General features: G+C 37.9%; 1 protein-coding gene across 1 annotated transcript in view; it reads left to right on the top strand.

Annotated features, from left to right (window-relative positions):
• Positions 1 to 5,438: 5,438 nt before the first annotated feature.
• Positions 5,439 to 22,974, top strand: part of LOC121736382 — a 28,892-nt gene continuing 11,356 nt past the window's right edge. Inside the window, exons 1-3 of the mRNA XM_042127548.1 lie at positions 5,439 to 5,483; positions 16,423 to 16,619; positions 20,902 to 21,058. Of these exons, the coding sequence (XP_041983482.1) occupies positions 16,457 to 16,619; positions 20,902 to 21,058 (320 nt within the window). The 5' untranslated portion in view covers positions 5,439 to 5,483; positions 16,423 to 16,456. The remainder of the gene's footprint in view (positions 5,484 to 16,422; positions 16,620 to 20,901; positions 21,059 to 22,974) is intronic.

Consider the following 22,974-nt stretch of genomic DNA (forward strand, 5'->3'; position numbering starts at 1 on the left):
TTAACTAGGAACCATGAAAAATTTGATCATTCATACCTTATGAATAATCAGATTTTTCATGGTTCCTAGTTAATTTATTATAGTAATATTATATAATATAATTTATTATAATTATTTACCTAAATAGGTAATTCATAAGGTAGGGCTGCTGTAAGAAATTTCTTTAGAAATAAGCAATTCCTTTGTGTCATTTTTTATGTAAGCAGTCTCTTGTAACATGGGCGTACCCAGGTTCTGGGCCAGGGGGGGGCAAATTACCCAGGTTCTGGGCCAGGGGGGGCAAATTACCCAGGTTCTGGGCCAGGGGGGGCAAATTACGCAGATTCTGGGCCAGGGGGGGGGGGGCAAATCAGATATTTTATAAGCTAGGTGTTTATAAAGAATAAAAAATTTATAATTTTTAGTTGTATTGCAAACAAATGGCAAACAATCGTTATTTTTATAGATGAAAGTACTAGATAATATACTTAGTAGGGACGTCAACATGATCCAGGGGGCAGCTGCCCCCCCCTGCCCCCCTCCCCCCTCGGGTACGCCCATGTCTTGTAATATATAATAGTAATAAATGTTTAAATAATTAATAAATAAATGCTTAAAGCTACGTTGTTGAGGATTGAGGAAGATCATAAAAACCAGTGATGCTGTGACACATCGCTTGCAGAAGTTTCATGTCTATCTCCCTCAGTGGATAGCGGGTGTGCTCTCATCCCGCCGAAACAGTGGCTATTTGGTGGTAATGTCGCGCCGCCACGCACGCCGCCAACTTCGAACACACAGTGGCGGATTAACCTTTAATCAAATTAAGCAATTGCCTAAGGACAACACGTATGAGGGGTACCAGAGGAGCTAAAAGACCAGCAGGGCGGCCCACAGGCATTGATTCCTTAGGGCTAACCTACTTGATAGTCTTAATCCGTCACTGCGGACACGTCATTGACACCTTTAGGGCGCTCCATATAATGGACTAGGGACCATAATATTATATGGATGTTTCTGCGAAAAACCACTAATAATACCTTTTTTCTTCTTCTCACTATCCTGATCAATTTTAAATTAATTTTTTTGTCTGCAATACATACCTACTAACATGTTTTATAAAATATAAAGGTCAAATAACATACTTCTACTTAAAGTAAAATCTAAATAGAGTAGATTTTGAAATATTGCAGTTTAAATTTTTTGTGGCCAGAATAAAAAGAACGAAAAATAAAAACTTAATTATTTGCTTGTTAATGAATTCTTGAGTAAAAATAAAATTATTTTACTAACCATAATGTGAATGCCGATATCATTTTTATTGGTAAGTAATATTGATAAATGATAATTTTATTGATAAAGTTAAGAATATATTCCTTGAAGCTGGTTATTAGTTACTGTCATTGCTATCAGTTTATTACCAATTCCAAAGGAGTCACGCCGACATCGTCAAATCCCAGTCGCCGGCGCCTGCGAGCTGAAAAATGCAGCGAAGCTGACGAATTATGACTTCAAATACCTAACCGAACTGTTTCGTATAAAATTTGATTTTTAATCCATACATCCATGCTTAAAATTAAAAAATTCGAAAGTGTGTCCGTCTGCCTGTCTGTTACCTCTTCACGCTCAAACCGCTGAACCGGTTTTGCTGAAAGGCATCGAGATACTTTGAGTCCCGGGAAAGAACATATGATAGGTTTTATCCCGGAAAAATGTACGGTTCCAGCACAATAAACGAATTTTGGCGCAACGGAGTTGCGGGCGAAATCTAGTGACTAGTGAGACCATAAGGCTGGCCTCACACAGCCGGAATTTCATAATCGGAAATTCATATTCTTACCATAAAGTTAATATACCTAGCGGAATAGAGCAATGGTTTTCATCTGTGTGAAAAATATGTGTACGTATACACTTACACAAGCATGATTGAACATGAATTCTATGAGACTGAATTGTCAACGTGCGGCACGTGCCGACTGGACGTCAAAAAAAGAAAGCTGCTGTCATGGGAGAGCCATGCTTCGGCACGAATGGGCCGGCTCGACCGGATAAATACCACGTTCTCACAGAAAACCGGCGTGAAACAGCGCTTGCGCTGTGTTTCGCCGAGTGAGTGAGTTTACCGGAGGCCCAATGCCCTAACCCCTACCCTATTCCCTTCCCTACCCTCAACTATTCCCTTCCCTACCCTCCCCTATTACCCTGTTCCCTCTTGGAGGGCCGGCAGCGCACTTGCGGCTCTTCTGGGACACTCGCAGCATCAGAAGAGCTGCAGGTGCGTTGCCGGCCTTTTAAGAGGGAATAGGGTAATAGGGGAGGGTAGGGATGGGAAGGGAAGGGAAAGGGATATGGGAGGGTAGGGAAGGGAATAGGGTAGGGGATTGGGCCTCCGGTAAACTCACTCACTCGGCGAAACACAGCGTAAGCGCTGTTTCACGCCGGTTTTCTGTGAGAACTTGGTATTTCTCCGGTCGAGCCGGCCCATTCGTGCCGAAGCATGGCTCTCCCACGTAAATTATATCGAACTTTTTTCAATGAGCCCACACACTCCTCTACACTGCAATACTGCAATAGGACAGCGGCAAACAAACTAAAAGCCATTGGTCTGATATCAGGGAGCCCATAGGACAAGCTCAATATACTTTGGGACCTACAACAAAATAAGTCAAGAAGATAGGAGGAGTAAGAAGAACGCCAACTTTCGAAAAGAGTCTATTCTTCCGGCTTCTCGCAGCCGGTTCTTCTCGCCGGGTTAGTTCCCGAACCGGTGGTAGGCACCTAGTATATCAACGTTCTGAAAGTATTTTCTTAAAATCTATTCAGAAATAAAACAATTTTTATTTTATTTTTTATTATTTTATTCAAATTTCAACTCTATTGTCCCAACGCAGAGTTATTTCCCCATAGATATTTTACCGAAATTTCGGAATTTTAACGCGTGTCCCAGCTTAAACGCATTTTTGCGAGTTTTATGCGTTATTATTTAGAGTTGTTTTTGTTTGGTTTAAATGTGGGGTAAACAAGCGACCTTGTTCGACCGGAAAGTATTACCTGTAAGGGTCAATTCAGACAGCAACGCGACGCGTAGATGCATTTCTAAATTAGTATGGATTTGACAGATTCGCAAGACGTCTGACGCACTTGAAATCTGTCAAATCCATACTAATTTAGAAATGCATCTACGCGTCGCGTTGCTGTCTGAATGAACCCTAAGGGTGAGAACATACTGTTATACTTAAAATTGCGTTGCGGTGCATTGCATCTTCAAAGCGGAGTATGCATACATTGCTGCGGTGACGCGCGACAACTCAACGCAAAAGGGTGCGTTTCCGGAGCTAAGCTAATCTGCGAGGAATGTGTGTTTTTTTATGAAATAAGGGCGTAATTTTATGAAATAAAAACGAGCAAACGGGTCACCTGATGGAAAGCAACTTCCGTCGCCCATGGACACTCGCAGCATTAGAAGAGCTGCAGGTGCGTTGCCGGCCTTTTAAGAGGGAATAGGGTAATAGGAGAGGGTAAAGAAGAGAAGGGGAGGGTAGGGAAGGGAATAGGGTAGGGGATTGGGCCTCAGGTAAACTCACTCACTCGGCGAAACACAGCGCAAGCGCTATTTCATGCCGGTTTTCTGTGAGAACGAAATTCTGTGGTATTTCTTCGGTCGAACCCGCCCATTCATGCCGAAGCATGGCTCTCCCACGTATGTGTTACTAAAATCCAATAGAATTACTGCGCTGAGCGAGATCAGGCAAATAAAGCGAAGCTGTTGGTTCTCAAAAACTCATTCCTAGCAACGCAGCTTAGTCAGCTCCGGTGGAAACGCACCTTTCTCAGTGACGGATTAAGACTACTTGATGCCCTAAGCAATCCATGCCAGTGGGCCTCCCTATCCGTATCTCAACTAGAATCGGTCTTTGAACCTTTACTCTTCTGGTCAGACGTGATGCCCTAGGCAATTGCTTAATTTGATTAAGGGCTAATCCGTCACTGACCTTTGTGGTGATAGAGCAGTACATAAATACGTCGCTCGTCTACTTTGTTAATAGGGAACATTACGCAAAATTCGGAGCAGAGGGCACTATTAGCACAAACAGTAAATAATCCGACCATAAAGTTGATATACCTAGCGGAATAGAGAAACAAAGGCCTGAGCAAGAGAAATGTCACTATCAGTAACACTGCGTGGTAAAAAGAGACGTGTGATACATAACAGCAGCACTCTTTTTTGACGTCCAGTCGGCACGTGCCGCACGTTAACAATTTAATCTCATAGAATTCATGTTCAATCATGCTTATGTAAGTGTATAAGTACACATATTTTTCACACAGATGAAAACCAACTTTGGTTACGTTTGACAGTTCGAGATTGTTGCTCTATTCCGCTAGGTATATTAAACTTTATGAATCCGACCAAAATCCGACATGTCGCATACGTAATATCAGAATATTGACAGAAACGTTGTCAAACGTCGAACAAAACTTTTTTTACTGATAGCGTTTTCGGCATCTGACTGCCCCGGGGCAGGGTGGGCCGACAGGATACGGAAACATCCGAAGTTTAAATTAAGAACATAAACTACGTATTGCACTAGTACTTTGCAATATGTAGTTTATATTCTTAACTAGCTGTTGCCCGCGACTACGTCCGCGTCAGAAAAATGTGATAACAAAGATAATAAAAAAGAGAAAAAAAAATCACCTTTTAAGGTTCCTTTATAAAAAAAGTGAAATAGGTATATCCTCCTCCTCTTCGGAAGTCGGTTAAAAAGTAGCCTAAGTTATTCCTTACTACATCAGCTATGTACCTAAAAGAGTCCCGTCAAGATCGCTCCAGCCATTTCAGAGATTAGCCGGAACAAACATACAGACAAAAATTGTAAAAAATGTTGTTTTGGTGTCTGTACCCTATATACATTCATATGCATTTAGTAAAAAACGGTTCTTTTAATATTACAAACAGACACTCCAATTTTATTTATAAAAAAAAATGTATGTATAGATTTAAACTTCGGATGTTTCCGTTCCACCCTGCCCCGGGGCAGTTCAGATGCCGAAAACGCTATAATAATAATAATCAGTTTATTTCAGACCATAGAACTGATCCATATAGAGTTAGTAAAAGTACAATATTTCTTATGACTATGTTAGTAAAATGCGAGTGATAATTATTTTATTTGGGCATAGGCTCGAAACAGTGTACATTTAACGCCAACAGAACCTGCAGCTCTTCTGATGCTGCGAGTGTCCATGGGCGACGGAATTTGCTTTCCATCAGGTGACCCGTTTGCTCGTTTGCCCCCTTATTTCATAAAAAAAAATCGTTTATTTTTTTTAATTTAAAATACGTTGTTGCAACGCCGTACTCGTCACGTCGCACACCGTTTCTAGTGTGAAGCTCCCCAAACATTGATCTGTAATGACAACACTGCCGGCAACATATTTTTTTGTGTATTCGCGGCGTATTTCTCTCAGCGGCTGGTTGTTCCTTGCTGATCCAGACCTTACAGGTAAACCTTTTAATGCCCTTTTGACTGAATTTAAAAAAAGGAGGAGATTCTGACTGTAAATATTTTATAAGAGATGTTTTAACATGCCTATCAAGGTAACAAAATATAATCCCTAGTCTTTGAAATACTTTTTTTTTAGATAAGATATATAATTATAAAGATATATAATTTTAGAATTTTAACCATTTTCTTGCACTTTGATTTCATCTGTGATCTATGGCCAGTAACAGACGTCCCACATCTAAGAAATCCTCAATCTATGTCGTCCATTATTTATTTCGGATAACTTATTGATAAATTTCTATTCAGCATAATATTATTATTATTTTAGATTTTATAATCTTTAGATAATATTTTATTTCTTATCGTCTTAACATACAACTACATAAATTACAATCAAAACAGCAGTAAATTTCAGCTAAATTTACGGGTTTATTAATTTAACTACTACTTAAATATACAGTAACAAAACTAAGTGATAATACTTCAGGGTGTCCATGTGTTCCTTGTTAAGAGTTCACTGTGAAAGTAGCAGCGCTGAAAGACCAACTTTTTTTCAGATTTGTATGGGCAAGCGCCCCAGCGTCACGAATTTCCCCATACAAAATTGATGAAAAATGTTTGTCTTTCAGCGCTGCTACTTTTACAGTGAACTCTTTATAAGGAACACATGCACACCCTGAAGTATTATCACTTAGTTTTGTTACACCCTGTATAGAGTTTCAGCCAAGTTCGAGTCGGACTCGCGCACGAAGGGTTCCGTACCGATACAGAGCAAAAAGAGGCTAAAAAGTGTGTGTTTTTGTATGGGAGCCCCCCTTACATTTTTATTTTATTTTTATATTATTAATAAATATTATAGTCCACATACAACAAAAGAATAAAATAAAAAAATTAAAATAAATGGACTCTCCTAATGATATCTAACCCCTGGAAAAAAATTGGCAGGAAGGTTTAATTGCACCCTGTATATAAACGTGAAAATGTAAGAAGACTTAAGAGTCCGGGTGCCATCGCTATTCTCATACAAACGTCATACCAAGATCATTTCCCATACAAGAATATTTACCATATTTAATATTTGCATACTTCCTAAAAATATGAACGATTACAATATTTATTATTTACATACTGAATTGTAATCGTTCATATTTTTGATATGTAAATATTTTGGAGTGAATCTTTGTACAGAAACCTAGGTAATTACTATTTTAAGCTGAATAATAACTCAAATATGGTTAATATTCTCGTGTGGGAAATGATCTTGGTATTACGTTTGTATAAGAACTGCGATGGCACCCGGACCCTTAAGAGACATCTTCGCATTTATAATTTAATTTAATGTCATGTATAGTAGATGTAATATAGTTATTATTATTCGTAGATGTAATATTATGTTTTGCCGGATAATTATTATTTATTAAGCGTATGCAATAAAGGTGATATTGAGAACTGACATTGACCGTAGTGAGGACCATGTACCACTTTTTACATGGCTGTGCTCGTAGGGGTCAGATTACATAGAGCCGCGACGCGGGGCAAAAAAAAAACTGAATTTTTATTTACCATACTAGCTGTTTGTCTGATCAAATTCGTATCACTTCGGAAAATAAAAATTCATGTTTTTAGTATTTTACTCGCAATTTTTCATATTTTCTCAACATACAAACCTTTCCTAGACTTAAACAAATATTTGAAGACTAAAATTAGCCCAATCGATTCAGCCGTCCTTGAGTTATAAACAAGACTAGGAAAATTGAAAATTCATTTTTCTAATATAAATATATTACTTAATATGTTAAATTCAAAGAACGAAATCGCTCAGTGAGCGCAAAAATAGCTCACAACGCGTTGTGAGCTATTTTTTCAACGCGTTGTGAGCTATTTTTTCGCACACTGAGCGATTTCGGTCTTTGAACGTAACACATACATAATATTATATTATTAATTATTATAAATCTTGTGTCACAGTGTTTGTGCCCGAACTCCTCTAAAACGGCTCAACCGATTTTAATAATCTAGAGCTTATGTAAATTCGTTAGGCCTGAGAATACCTTTTTAACTACTTTTAATATTGATACTAAAAATAATTTATGTGGCAGATTTGCCGTGTCAGTATTCATATCTAAGTGTCTAAACACACTAGGCCGAAGTTACGCGGCGGAAATATTCAGCATGATTACGCCCGCAATGCTCACTTTTTTGCTTATAACTTTAATTTTTTTAATTTAGGTTAAAGATATACAAACATAATATTTGTATGCAAAATAATTTGCAACAAATTATTTTTTTACAAATTTTTTGTAAGACATTCAGTTTCCGAGATATCGTGAAAATAGTGTTGTGACCCTTTTTTTCAAGATGGCGGCCGGGGGACAAGGGTGGCGACCCCACAAACTTGAGGTTAAGCTTCTATTGACCCCCTCAACATATCCCAAAAATAAAATTGCGTCCTCTAATAAATGCAAAGCAAATGTAACATTTCAATGGACAAAATATCAGTCGTTAACCTAATTTATTTAAAATACTGATTTTGTTCGAAATATATACGTGAAAAGTTTGTGCTTCATTTTCGGAAAATTTAATAAAGTAAGAGCTAAAAAGTTATACGCATTAATAAATAGAAGGCTGTGTCAAGCCTAAGAAATAATTTTAAACTTCCTATTTAAAACCAAAAAAAAAAAAGGAGCACCATTTATCAGGAATTTACTGCCGAGGCATACAAGTTTATTTTGAGGTATGCTCACCTAAACTCCACTCGGGCTAACTTGTCGCCAGCGGTCATTGACCGCCTGTCAAAAATCTGCCACTTTCCAAATAAACCGCGATTGACAATAAAATGTCAGATATTGTCAATCGTGGTTTTATATGGAAAATGACAAGTTTTTGACAGGGAGTCAATGACCGCTAGCGACAAGTTAGCCCGAGAGGAGTATAGATGCAAAAATGTTAATTTTCAAATTTAAATTAAGTAAGTAAGTATATATATATTTTTAACTTATTTTTTTTAGGAATATAAACAACGATATAAATAAAAAAAATAATAAAATATTTTACTATTTTTATATTTATATTACTCCATAACTGAAATAAAGATAATATATGCATATTTTCTTTAAAATTTTACAGTTTTTATAGTTTACTAGCGGCAAGTTTGTCAATTCAATGTAAATCTTCTTTTGCGGTAAATAAAGTTGAGTTTTGAATACCTCGTTTAGAAATCTATCCACGCGTCATCTAACAATGTGAACTGACCCTTTTTGACAGTCCATACTTTTATCCATACTAATAATAATATTATAAATGCTAAAGTTTGCCTGTCTGTCTGTTACCTCATACGCCAAAACCACAAATTGAATTATTGAGTCCCGAGAAAGGACATTGGCTACTTTTTTATGCTGTAGTTGCGCGGGCGCAATAATTATCTAAATTTGGCGCAACGGAGTTCTCCTTGTAGTAAATAGGTTGATCAGAGCCAAATGTAGTTAAGTAGTTATTCATTTAACATACTTCCTAATAATATTATTGTGGGGACACAATATATTGTATATCGATGTGATCATGTGTCGTTATATTATATCTATGTTCGATGCATGTGGTGAAGGAGTTGCGACGGCTTTTGGTCCCCAACTCCATTTCGCCAATAAGTTTTTGTATCTGGCGATTCTCCGACTCCTCATAAATGGCCAGAAGTCTACTTTTAAGTGCTTCATATTTGATGTCAGGGGGCTTAATTAACAAATCGGTTACCTGCTGGATAGCTTCTTTACCCAGCTTTGATACGACTATCTGGAACTTAGTTTCGTTAGCAACCTTTTGAGGACCCAATACAGCTTCCGCTCTGATGAACCATACTCTCGGCTGGTCAGTCCAAAATTCGGGAATACGATTAGTGACGGAAATTGCCGACATGTCACTAAACTCCGGCGTGGCCTGCGCTGGCCCCTGCTGGGCGGCGGGCTGAGACGACTGTCTCGGTTTCGGATTCATCACTAAAAATTTTCACTTATTAATTTGTCCCGAAAATAGTTCATAAAAGTCACTTGTCAGATATAAAACAGGCAATTAAAAAAATCTCTGGACGTGATTTTGATTGCCCTTAATTATTAATTATGTTAAGTTTAATTAAATTATTTTTATCAAACTACATAATTGAAGGAAATGAAGACCTCATATTTTAATTAAAATAATATAATACCTACCTATAAAAGCTAACTTAAATTATTGGAATCATTATATCATATTACTAAATATACAATTATTTTATTACGAGCTTTTGCCCGCGGCTTCGCTCGCGTTAAAAAGTATACAAACTTTTATCCCCTATTTGAACCCCTTGGGGTTGGAATTTATCAAAATCCTTTCTTAGCGGATGCCTACGTTATAACATTTACCTGCATGCCAAATTTCAGCCCGATCCGTCCAGTGGTTTGGGCTGTGCGTTGATAGATATCACTATGTCAATCAGTCAGTCACCTTTGAGTTTTATATAAGTATATAGATTATTTAAACTAATTATGGAAATAAAAAATATGACGATTGAAAAGTCGGCCCTAAGAATAATAATAAAATATATTTTTATACAGTCAGACTCACCAAGTCTTTCAAATTACCACAAACAACAATAAATGAAAAATGAAATTAAATATTGAATATCTGTTTTAATGTGTTACGCTCAAAGATCAAAAACGCTCATTGAGCGGAAAAATAGCTCACAACGCGTTGTGGTCACAGTAAAATGTCCATGTTGCAGTCCACTGATTAAAATAGCCGTTCAATCAAACAGCTAGCCCTTTGACTGAACAACGCCATTCAATCACACGGCTACACGTCGTTTAGCCGACTTGTCGACTGCAACGTTCAACACTACAGCTAGAAGACGCTTAGCTAACTAGTTAAATGGCAAATCAACTAAGGTAACCATTAGTTTAGTGTTATTATTACACAAGCGTAATGATAACATGTAGAATAAATTGTATTCTAACTCATTTTGAACATAATTGCAATAAATACCTTGGTGATGCATTTCATAATCCCGTAATTTCTCCTCGAATATTTGTTTAAATTTTGATTCACTCGTATGTGCCTCCATAATTTCAGTCACTTTAATAACACTTGTAACGTATATTTACGAAAAATATTATCTTAATACAATCACAAAATACCGGCTAGTTGACGCCATATTGTAAATAAAATGCACCTAGCGCCGCGGTGGTGAACGCTAAACTAATTCAATCAAACGGCTGCTTTTGAATCAGCTGTAGTGTTGAACGTTTCGAGCGACTGAAATATTCAATTAAAAAGCTAGACGTGTGATTGAATGGCGTTGTTCAGTCAAAGGGCTGGTTGTTTGATTGAACGGCTATTTTAACCAGTTGGCTGCGACATCCACATCGCGAAATTCGTGTTGTTGCCCCTAATGAAAACGGCCACGACGCGTTGTGACAATTTCAGAAAGACCAATAGCGAAATTCGTGTCGTGGCTGACATGCAAAATACCTAAATACTTACCAAAATATATACTTCTGTTTTAATTTATATATTTTATAAAACTAGAGATCGCCCAATGGTCGAAATTCGACCTTAGTTTCAACGGCATTAGGAGTTAGGACTGCTACCTATATTTTGTAAAAAAATATTGACGTTATCATATTTTTTTCAACCCTTATCTCTGGGACTCAGCTGATCTCAGACTGGCCGTGTAAGCATTGTCTCATAGTATCTAAGATTCAATAAAAAAAAATTATAATATATTTTCAATTTGTCACCTTGTTGTCAACAGACTGCAACCATGAATAAAAGAGTATAATTCGTATGTATAGGCTTGTCACTCAAAAATCTGTTATTTTTCCTATTGTGTGTGTTGTAGTGTGTGTCATGTTTTATTTGTTAAAAAAATGTATGATAAAAGCATAATTTCAAAATAATATAAGCTCGATGCACTCCTTCACCATATAAACTATAACTGTACAAAATTTCATTCACCTACGTTTCCCCATTTTTTGTCAAAAGGGTTACAAAGTTTTTGGCTCACGTATTAATATATAGATAATGACAAACACGTTATGCAGTGATTTTATAAAATAAGAAATATGTATTTGCTAAGGACATCTACCAAAACGTTTGCAGCCTAGATCTAGTAGGATCCATATCGGAAAATAGCTTGCGTCGTAAATCGTAATCAAATGATATTCTAAACGCGTCATTGCTTTTTTTTTCATTGCCACAACGAGTTGAGATCGAAGAGCATGTCAGCCACGACTCACGACACGAATTTCGCTATACTTGGTCTTTCTGTGATTGCCAGAACGCGTCGTGGCCGTTATTATTAGAGCCACAACACGAATTTCGCGTTGTGGACATTTTACTGTGACCACAACGCGTTGTGACTAATGAGCTATTTTTCCGCTCAATGAGCGTTTTCGATCTTGAACATATACATACTATATAAAGCGCTTATTCCACTTGTCCTATTTAGAAGTCCTAGCTAGGATCCTACATAGGAGACTAATTAGTTCGCTTCTTATTCCACTTGTCCTAATTTAGTGACTAAATCAGTTGTCATTTTGGTCAGACGTCTTCTTAATGGCTCCAGTTCTATCAAAGCAACAAAAAATTGGTCTTCTCATAGGTTTAGCTGTTGGCTCATTGAAAATAAAAATAAATAAAAGGCGAAAAAGATGGTTGGAAGAATTTTAGCTCCACATAAAATTATAAATTATGAACTTTCTGAACTACTTGGAACCAGCAGACTTAAGAAATTACCTACGAATGGATTCCAGATCTTATAACATAATATAAACTGACTATAATACAAGCCGTGTTCACTTCATTTTTTCGCAGTTTGGCAGCTGACTGTCAACTTCATAATGGAGTGTCATGTTCTAACAATTTCTGTCAGATTATAGAACATGACACTCACACTGACACTAATTTTTAACTTTGCGCATGCGCAATGTACATTGAAAAACGAAACGAACACGACTTCTGCCCCCCGATGCACGATCGTCGGAAAGATCTCACGTGAAAAGATCTCATTATTCTGTCAGTATCACAGCGATTCACAAACTTTCCGTCACGGAAATGAATCCGAAACCAAAGAGAATAATTGACACTAGTTTTTTTTTTGGCAATAAGTGCTACGGTATATATAGCCTTGGTTATTCATCGCTGTCAGTATCAAGATAAAAGATGGGAAAATAATTGTCTCCCCTGCACCTCTTAATTTAATGAATAAAATTTTAAAAAACTAAGATTAGTCTTACCATACAAAAAAATATATTTCAGCTGCATTTTAATCAACGAATGATTTTGAGTATTTCATTGAATATTAAAAATTTGCTACTCATTAAAAAAATTAATACAAAACACTACTTACATTCGAGAAATCCAGTAAAAACTTCGAAAAAAGTATAAGTTATATAGCAAAAGTTTATATATTAAATAACGCACAATATTGAAAATCCGAAAAGTTACTAATCGCCCACAGACTATATTGTAATATTTTTCGACTGCCGAGTGACAATGACAATCTGTCAAATCTGTAACTTGTGTGTTGTAATATACAGGGTGTAACAAAAATAAGTGATAATACTTTAGGGTGTGTACGTGTTCCTTGTAGAGAGTTCACTGTGAAAGTAGCAGCGCTGAAAGACGAAAATTTTTTTTCACTTTTGTATGGGCAAGGGCCCGAGCGTCTCGAGGTTCCCCATACAAAAGTGAAATTTTTTTTTTATCTTTCAGCGCTGCTACTTTTACAGTGTACTCTCTATAAGGAACACGTACACACCCTAAAGTATTATCACTTATTTTTGTTACACCCTGTATACTAGTAATCTGTGTGTGTTGTGCTCCGGTATGGCTCCGGTAAACAAAGAGAATATAATATAGGTACCTACTATGCGGTAAATCACAGAGTATATTACAATTTAAATGTTATATCGGTAAATAATATTGTTGTGTGAGAATACTTTTTATTTATATGTAAAACAAACTTTATTACTTTAAATACTTCAAAAAATATTAGTTTTTTTTTGTTTCGTTTTTTATCTAATATAAGTTCATATTATTAGATACTATGGAAATTCCCGGGTGGCGAGTATGAACTTGGAATTATAATGATATTTACATAAAACATTATTGTGCTTTTACAATAATTTTAAATAGTTATTAAAATTATTGTAAAAGCACAATAATGTTTTAACATAATAATGTACATAAGTAAGTACATATTAATACAAAATTTAAAAATATTATACTTATTTCTAAATCTTTAAGTACCAAATATTAATACAAATACTGCATTTATAAATAAAAAATATTTATTGTTCAATGAACACTTCCTAAAGATTTAACACATAATTATTACAGTACGACATTTATTTAATATATTAAACAAGACACGACTGAGTATTAATAATTGCTTTGTTTTTAATGATAAGAATTAACTTATCATTAAATAATTTCATCTAACAATATCCGCTATCACACGGTTCTCGAAGTGAAAAGATTTCACGAGTCTCGGAGGTGGCGAAAACATTCCGCGGAAACGACTCTAATCCTCGGATAATTTTCCGCCGTCGGATGTCAAACTCCCATCCGCAGTGAAATATTCTCGAATCCGTGGCGGAAACTATTTCACTCATACAAAAGAAATGTCACTACTGTCAAAATGACAGAAAAATCGGAAAGAATTCAGTTGTCATTTGCTTGAAAGTGAAATAGTTTCCGCAATCGGGAAGATTCCGCGCGGAATCGCTTAGTGAATCACCCCGCTGATTTAGCAGTTCCCACTACAGATAAAAGGTTGAAACCATCTGGCAACACTGATTTAGTCATTCAGGAGTCACATTTTTTCCGATTTAGGATCCTAGCTTTCTAAATGTTATTCCACTTGACTAAATTTTTTAGGATCCTAGCTAGGACTTCCTAAATAGGACAAGTGGAATAAGCGCTTAATATACTAATCCATACTACTTTTAAAAAAGCGAATGTCTGTCTGTCTAGTGTCAGTACTCAGTTACCTCTTCACGTCCAAACGACTAAGCTGATTTTTCCGGGGCTCCCATACAACAAACGTAATTTTTTTGGCCTTTTTTGCTCCATATCAATAGTAGCAACTTGGCGATTATTTTTGTTTATGTGACTAGGATTCGTCTACAAAAAATTCACGAGAGCCATTCAATAAAATATATTTAAATAAATAAAAATTTATGAGTAATAAATGTCAGACATAGTATGCCGATGTTGATAGTGATAACAAGCAAAAATTATAATATAATTCTCAGAAAATGAGCAGATGACCCGAGCGTTGTCACATTATCCGATCCGATATCGGTGTCGGACGCCGATACGATATCGGGGTATGTAAAATGTATGAAATAATGTACCATCGAGGAAGTGGGAGAGCCATGCTTCGGCACGAATGGGCCGGCTCGACCGGAGAAATACCACGTTCTCACAGAAAACCGGCGTGAAACAGCGCTTGCGCTGTGTTTCGCCGAGTGAGTGAGTTTACCGGAGGCCCAATCCCCTACCCTATTTCCTTCCCTACCCTCCCCTATTCCCTCCCCTTCCCATCCCTACCCTCCCCTATTACCCTATTCCCTCTTAAAAGGCCGGCAACGCACCCGCAGCTCTTCTGATGCTGCGAGTGTCCATGGGCGACGGAAGTTGCTTTCCATCAGGTGACCCGTTTGCTCGTTTGCCCCTTATTTCATAAAAAAAAATTTGATTCCTATGCAATTGACAGACCAACGTTATTTGGTCGAATATGTCGATTCAATGTTAATTGTGATCTGTCAGCTGGGTTTGACGTAACGCAACCAAACTACTTAGGTCCCCGATTTGCATAGGAATCAACTTCTCTGATACCTGTCTTTCATACTGTCCGGCCCGATAGCGGATATCGGTTCATACGTTTTAAATCGAAAATCTAATCAACTCGATCTTTATAGTTTTTGGTAACTAACCAGGGCAAACTTTCTCAAATAATATAATATTACTAGCTGTCCCGGCAAACGAAATATGTAAAGTATTTCGCCCGTATTATTTTATTGAAGTGACTAATTATAGCACCATGGCAACGTCCATCGCTATCCCGTCGCACAAACAATAGTCGCCGTCAGTCTCGAGTTGTAATAATTTACTATTATTTATTCAACAAATGCACTTATCAATATAATAAGTACCCAGTAGCCGATTCTCAGACCCACTGAATATGCATATAAAATTTGGTTAAATCAGTAAAGCCTTTTCGAGGAGTACGGTGACTTACATTGTGACACGAGAATTTTATATATTTAAAGATTACTGCAACATTTTTAACGCTACACTAAACAAAGTTTTGTTTGACGTTTGACAACGTTTCTGTTAATATTCTGATAAGACGTCACGTGTGCAACATGCCGGATTTTGGTCGGATTATTTAGAGCCCGTAGACTGCAGACTTTCAGTCGGATAGTTTGATCAAAAGCTTAACCGGAGTCCCAATCCCCTACCATATTCCTTTCCCTACCCTCCGCTATTCCCTTCCCTTCCCTACCCTCCTCTATTACCCTATTCCCTCTTGAAAGGCCGGCAACGCACCTGCAGCTCTTCCGATACTGCGAGTGTCAATGGGCGACGGAAGTTGCTTTCCATCAGGTGACCCGTTTGCTCGTTTGCCCCCTTATTTCGTAAAAAAAAATTGTGCGAAGATGTAATATTATAAGCAGTATGAAGGTGCGCACCACCAGGCCAGTTATAATGCTCTGAAACCCCAATTTGGTTAAACTTGTGAAAAACTATCCTTTATGTTATATTCAGGGGCGTGGAGAGCGCCAACCTGAAAATGTTCAGCGTTTTATGAGGAACAGACAGACGGTCGGACAAATATTAGCATTTGTATTTGCATGACATAGTACTTATATACTTATAGATAACTATTATCGTTGAACAGTTGTGGTCAGGCTCGTCAGTCAAACGGTCGCGCGATGGAGGCTCTCCCAAAGAATGGTTACCTGGACTTCCACCGCGACACCCTGGAGGTGGTGCGGCGCGAGGTGGGGCTGCACCGGCCCGGGGAGATGGCTGATGCTGTGAGGATCCTGGACGACTGGGTCAAACAGCAGAAACACTTCCTGAAGAAGGATTTCTGTAAGTTCCTTTGAAGAGTTTCATTAAAATTGTTGGTAGATTATGACAACTCCTGAATATTATGGAACGATGGTAGAGAAAGTAGAGTTATATCTTATGAATAAAAGAGGAAATTTTCTATGAGAAATACCACGAGGTCAGAGATTTTTCCTGTACAATATTTAAATAATTGGCTAAGTGCGAGTCGGACGTAGGATTCCGTACCATTATAGAGCAAAATTAGGCCCAAAATTGTGTTTTTGTATGGGAGCCCCCTTTAATTTTTTATTTTATTTTAATATTATTACAAAATATTAAAGTACACATATATTTATAGACTTTGAGAAAAAATCAAGTACCTACCTGTTGCCATTATTGATATAGAGCAAAAAAGGCCAAAAAAATCACGTTTGTTGTGTGGGAGCCCCCCTTAAATATTAATTTTATTTTGTTTTTACTATTTAATACTAATTTAGTAATCTGTGAAAATTTCAGAATTCTAGCTATAGCGGTTCTTGAGTTACAGCCTGGAGACAGACGGACAGACATCGAAGTCTCAGTAATAGGGTCCCATTTTTACCCTTTGGGTACGGAACCCTAAAAATAACTTTTTCAGCTTTATTTTCACAGTGAACTCTATACAGGGAACATATTATAATTGAGGAGCTGGCGAACAGAACCGGATTAAAAAAGTAGTGTCAACAACTACTACTGAACTAATCCGGTTTTGTTTGAAAATTGACTTTTAGAGCTTTTTAACGGGTTTTGATTAAAAATATTAACAGGAATTGACGCAGATGGGTCAAGAAAAGACGATTCGAAAAAAAAATACATTCGCACTCTGGTGGACCTGTCCGGTTTTGTTCGCCAGCTCCTCGTATATTATATACACGCTCACGTATATATTATATTGTTACTTTGTTTTATAATACCCTGAGCGTCCGTGGCCTAATTAATATGGGTAGACCGAACCAAAGTTCGCACTCGCAGAGACCAGAGGATGCAGGAGTAGCAGGACGCAGGTTCGATCCCGGGTGGAGGCTTGTATCAATGAGACATTTTCTGATCTCAAGTACACAATACGGACGCTCGTACGGTGAAGGAAAACATCGTGAGGAAACCCGCACACGGTTGATGCCAGACGTATTGACTAGTTCTTTCCTCTGGACTAGGCTGACTATGATGCGCATTTATTGTAATTTTTTTGTATACTTTGATAAAACAATGTCATTTCGGCGGTTAAACTTATCACATCGGTGCACAGAAGTAAAATACGTGTTTATACGTGGGAGAGCCATGCTTCAGCACGAATGGGCCGGCTCGACCGGAGAAATACCACGTTCTCACAGAAAACCGGCGTGACTCGGCGCTTGCGCTGTGTTTCGCCGAGTGAGTGAGTGAGTGAGTACCAGAGGCCCAATTCCCTTCCCTATCTTCCCCTATTCCCTTCCCTTCCCATCCCTACTCTCCCCTATTAACCCATTTCCTCTTAAAAGGCCGGCGCACCTGCAGCTCTTCTGATGCTGCGAGTGTCCATGGGCGATGGAAGTTGCTTTCCAACAGGTGACCCGTTTGCTCGTTTGTCCCCTTCTATCATAAAAAAAAATCGGTGCCGGTTTATCATATTATCGGTGGAAACCAGGTAGCCGTACCACGAAACCATTTTGAGACTCAAACAATCGTACGAGAATGTTGTGTCCTACTGTAACAAACGAGAAAGTTGTTAGAGCAGGACGCGGCATTCTCGTCCGATTGTTTGAGTCTCAAAACTGTTTCGTAGTAGGCCTACAGAATTCAAATTGAATTTTCTCCTTAGTCTTAAATGATACGTTAATGATTTTAAATTTGGGAACATTTTGTATCCTAAAGAAAACATAAAACCTGAAAAGTATATAAAATATGTATAAGTAAAAAAGTTCACCGATATTATGATAAAAAAAGGACATTTGTACCGCGGCACAGCCCGGCTGCCCGCTGATTTCCAGACCGAAGACTTAGATTCAGCCTCCTTCAAAGTAAAGATCCGCTCCGTAATTTAATGTTTTATTATTTGTGAGTGGTTGACAAAAAAGGGACGAAGGGATTGGAAACGGGTTTTTTGTTTTTTTTTTAAACAAACTTTTAGCTTTGTTTTGGTCTAAACAGAATATTTTAGGTGCCGTAGTTTTTTAAGTTATTTTTTTGTGAACCGAGGCAGTTCCACAACTTGTTTCTACACGAAACGCGATTTACTTGAAATCAAAATATTATTTACCTTGAGGTCCCTTTTTCGTCAACCACTCACATTTAATACTACATGTTAACAGTCACGTTAAGGGAGATCGCAGACGACACACATTTTGTGTGATCGAGTCTGCGGCGCCCATACAGTGTACGGAGGAGACGAAAAGTCGGAAATTTTCTATTTCCTTGAATTTGGAATGAATGCACCCCCGTGTCAATACGCAATAGTTTTTATTCTACGAGCTACCAAAATTTTGTGATTTTTTTCGGCCTTTGTATATAGTGACTATTTCTATTGCATTATTGACAGCCATCCATTGAAAGACGTATGGTGGCAGCCCTAGCGTAGGATTTCACGATCAATCCGTCTCCAGTACTTAAACGGATCTCACGGGTGATTTTTTTTTGTGCGTATAGAATGCTTGTATGTATACCTTTAATTTGTTGATATTTTCGATTGCATCTTTTGTTTGGTTTTGGATAAAAAAAATAAAAACCTAAAAAATGAAAATTATTTTATTGAATGTAAAATATTGACACGGCGAATCAGGAAAAAAGCTTGAAATATACCTTATTTAATAGGATTTCAGGTGGAATACAAAATTTTATTTATTACGTAAAAGTTTTGGAGAAATATGGATTTTTCCCTTCCGGGCCGCAAAAAAACGCTAAACTTTGGTAGCTCGCTGCATTCATAATATTAATGCCTATTCAAAATTGAAGAAACTAGAAAATTTCCGATTTTTCGTCTCCTCTGTACACTGTGAAAGAGTGTGTCTGCGATCTCCCTAAAAGGTATTATTCTAAAGTCACATGTTATCTTTAAATTATAAATGTTTGAATATAATAATTATATATTCATGATGTTTTCATGACTGTATACTATAAATTATTTTGTAGTAACAAACATTAAGGTGTAACTAGTGTAGTTATAAAAATATTTATCACACTAATATTATAAAGGCCAAAGTTTGTGAGTTTGTACCTTTGTTATTTGTTGTAAACGAGCAAACAGGTCACCTGATGGAAAACAACTTCCGTCGCCCATGGACACTCGTAACATCAGAAGAGCTGCAGGTGCGTTGCCGGCCTTTTGAGAGGGAATAGGGTAATAGGGAAGGGTAGGGATGGGAAGGGAAGGGAATAGGGTAGGGTAAGGGAGGGAATAGGGAAGGGTAGTAAAGGGAATAGGGTAGGGGATTGGGCCTCCGGTAAACTCACTCACTCGGCGAAACACTGCGCAAGCGATGTTTCACGCCGGTTTTCTGTGAGCCCGTGGTATTTCTTCTGTCGAGCCGGCCCATTCGTGCCGAAGCATGGCTCTACCACGTATGTGCCAGCTATGTCCACACTATGCGCTTTCGTCTTCAATTTTCATCATCTTCTCTCATTCAACTTTCGTTTTGGCGCATTCAATAATTGAATGCGTCAACGAACGCAACGCCAACATTGTCATTTTTGTTTTTTGGATACGGTCAGAGGGCATGCGTCACGGGTATGCCTCACGTTCGCTGTTGACTGCGCTATAACGCATGCCCTTGACGAACAGAAAAAGGCACAGTGTGGACAAAGCTATTCACGTCTAAGCGGCTAGCGAAAATGAAAAAAAAATAGGTAGGGAGTTAGTTGACACCCTGGAATAAGACATTGCTTCTTTTAACTGCGGGAAAATATCACAATTTTTCACTAATCAACGGCGGGTAACACCGAGGCGGCACAGCTAGTAAACAATAAAATTAACAACACTATAAGTAACAATAAAATGCAAAAAGCTACTATATAAATGAGTACAAATGAAACGAACTGGAAAAAACGTTTTATTTTTTAAGTACACTTGTAATTTATAATTGTATCATAAAAATAAATATTAAATACAAAATATTTTGATATCTGAAAAATTATTAACTACTAGACCTGCATTGTCCTAACCAAACTTGAAAATAACATGTTTCCAACGCGGGAATCGAACCCACGACCTCCGAGTCAAGAGACACGCTCTAAACAACTAGATGACGTTGTTTTGTCACACCACGTTGTTTTGTCACACCCTGTATATCAATTATCAAGTCCTATTTTCCAGCTCCGATCTTCCTGGAGAACACCATCGTGACGTCCAAGGGATCCCTGGAGCGGGCGAAGAGCAATCTGGACAAGATCGTGACGATGCGCACACACCTGCCCAAGTACTTCCAGCCGACGGACATTAGGAAGGACGTGGCTACGTACAGGGACAGGACGTGAGTACTGAGTATCCATACTAATATTATAAATGCGAAAGTGTGTCTGTCTGTCTGTTTGTTACCTCTTCACGTCCAAACCGCTGAACTGATTTTAATGAAATTCGGTATGGAGCTACATTGAGTCCCGGGAAAGGACATAATATGATACTGTTACGGATACGTATACCATCAGCTAGCGTCAACTTGTGGAACCACTCGGGGAATTAAAACAACATAAAACTCCTACTCGATACTAGATGGCGTTAGGCTTCCAGAAATATTCCACACTTGTTTACGCGAATAGGGTACACTAGAAAGGAATGTTCTGGTACAGTCTAGGACTCGTCTCCGCCCATATAAATAGCCGCAGGAAGCTGGGCCATTGATTCAGTTCAGTTCGAGCGATCGTCGACGAGCGATGATCAATGGTGAGTGAACAAGTGAAACCTACGACTTGGCTACGACCTAGGTCATCGCGAGTGCTTAGTGTTGGACCTAGTGCTAGTGAATAAAGTCTTCAAGAGAGTCAGCAGTCTTTCTCTCCAAATCCTCTGAACCCTAGCACGCAACAATACTTTTTATCCCGGAAAAATGTACTTAAGTCGCGATAAACGTATTTTGGCGCAACGATGTTGCAAGCGTCATCTAGTTTTTTTTTAATTAGGGAGTAAATGGATCACCTGATGGAAAGCAAGTACGCCCATGGACACTCTCAACATCAGAAGAGTTGTAGGTGCGTTGCTGGCCTTTAAGAGGTAATAATATTTTCTTGAAGGTTTGCAGTTAATTCCGTAGTTTTATTGTGCGTGGACCGTGGCAGTTATTTGTTGCAATAATAATTGTTTTTCCTATAAGACGCGCACAACTTTTAAGTTATTTTTGTTTAAAATCAAGCAGGCGATCTACCAACATCCACAGATCACCGCTGTAATCAGCAGACTTGCTGCTAATGCTAAAATGCTAATTCTACAGGGCCTGTAGACAAGTGGCAAAGCGCTAACGCTAACGCTAACGCTAGCGCTACAAAATGTATGCGATTTGACATAAGTCATCGCTTCGCTAGCGAATACTAATGTCAAATCCATACATTTTGTAGCGCTAGCGTTAACGTTAGCGTAAGCGTTTTGCCACTTGTCTACGGGGGCAGGCTGTAACAAAACTAAGCGATAATACTTTAGGGCAGCCTTTCCAAAAGTGGGCGATAACGCCCCCTTGCGGGCGCTGAAGGCCTAGAGGGGGGCGGTGTGGGACCCAGAAAAAAAATGGGGGAGTAGTGTAGAGGCTTTAATTTAAAAGAAGGTGAAACAAAGGGGGCGCCAAAATTTTTTGTTTTTCAAAGTGGGCGGTAGACAAAATAAGTTTGGGAACCCCTGCTTTAGGGTGTGTATGGGTTCCTTATATAGAGTTCGCTGTGAAAGTAGCAGTGCTGAAAGATAACCTTTTTTCGTACCTTTGTATGAAAAACATATTATTACTATTACATAAGTACCTACTATTATTATTCATAATAATAATTTACCTAATGGTATTATGATAGGAAGGTAAGAGGAAGGAAGAGACCAAGCTATTACATGAATTGAGAATAATAATTATTATTATTAATTTTAAAGGTCAGATCACAACAAGACACAACGATTACGACTCATTAGCGTGTATTTTCTTGTGTAGATTATTTTCCCTACTAGGAAGATAAACAATGTTGCAAAATGTGTTGTAACAAATGCTAGAACAGTAAAATATGAAGCTTGCGTGTCTAAAGATATTAGCAAGATCCCACAGTTAGGTTTTGAAATTGTAGGTGAAGTAATTTTTAATCACTATATAAGGAAAGTAGCTTTCCGTTGGCTGTCCGGGACCTAATACGGGGTATAATATATTATTATTATATTTCACAAAAACTAAAAATCAGTTTTCTAATAATAAGGTTCGCTAAT

The sequence above is a fragment of the Aricia agestis genome, chromosome 19 (genome assembly GCF_905147365.1).
Source record: "Aricia agestis chromosome 19, ilAriAges1.1, whole genome shotgun sequence".
In the NCBI taxonomy this organism is placed as follows: domain Eukaryota; kingdom Metazoa; phylum Arthropoda; class Insecta; order Lepidoptera; family Lycaenidae; genus Aricia; species Aricia agestis.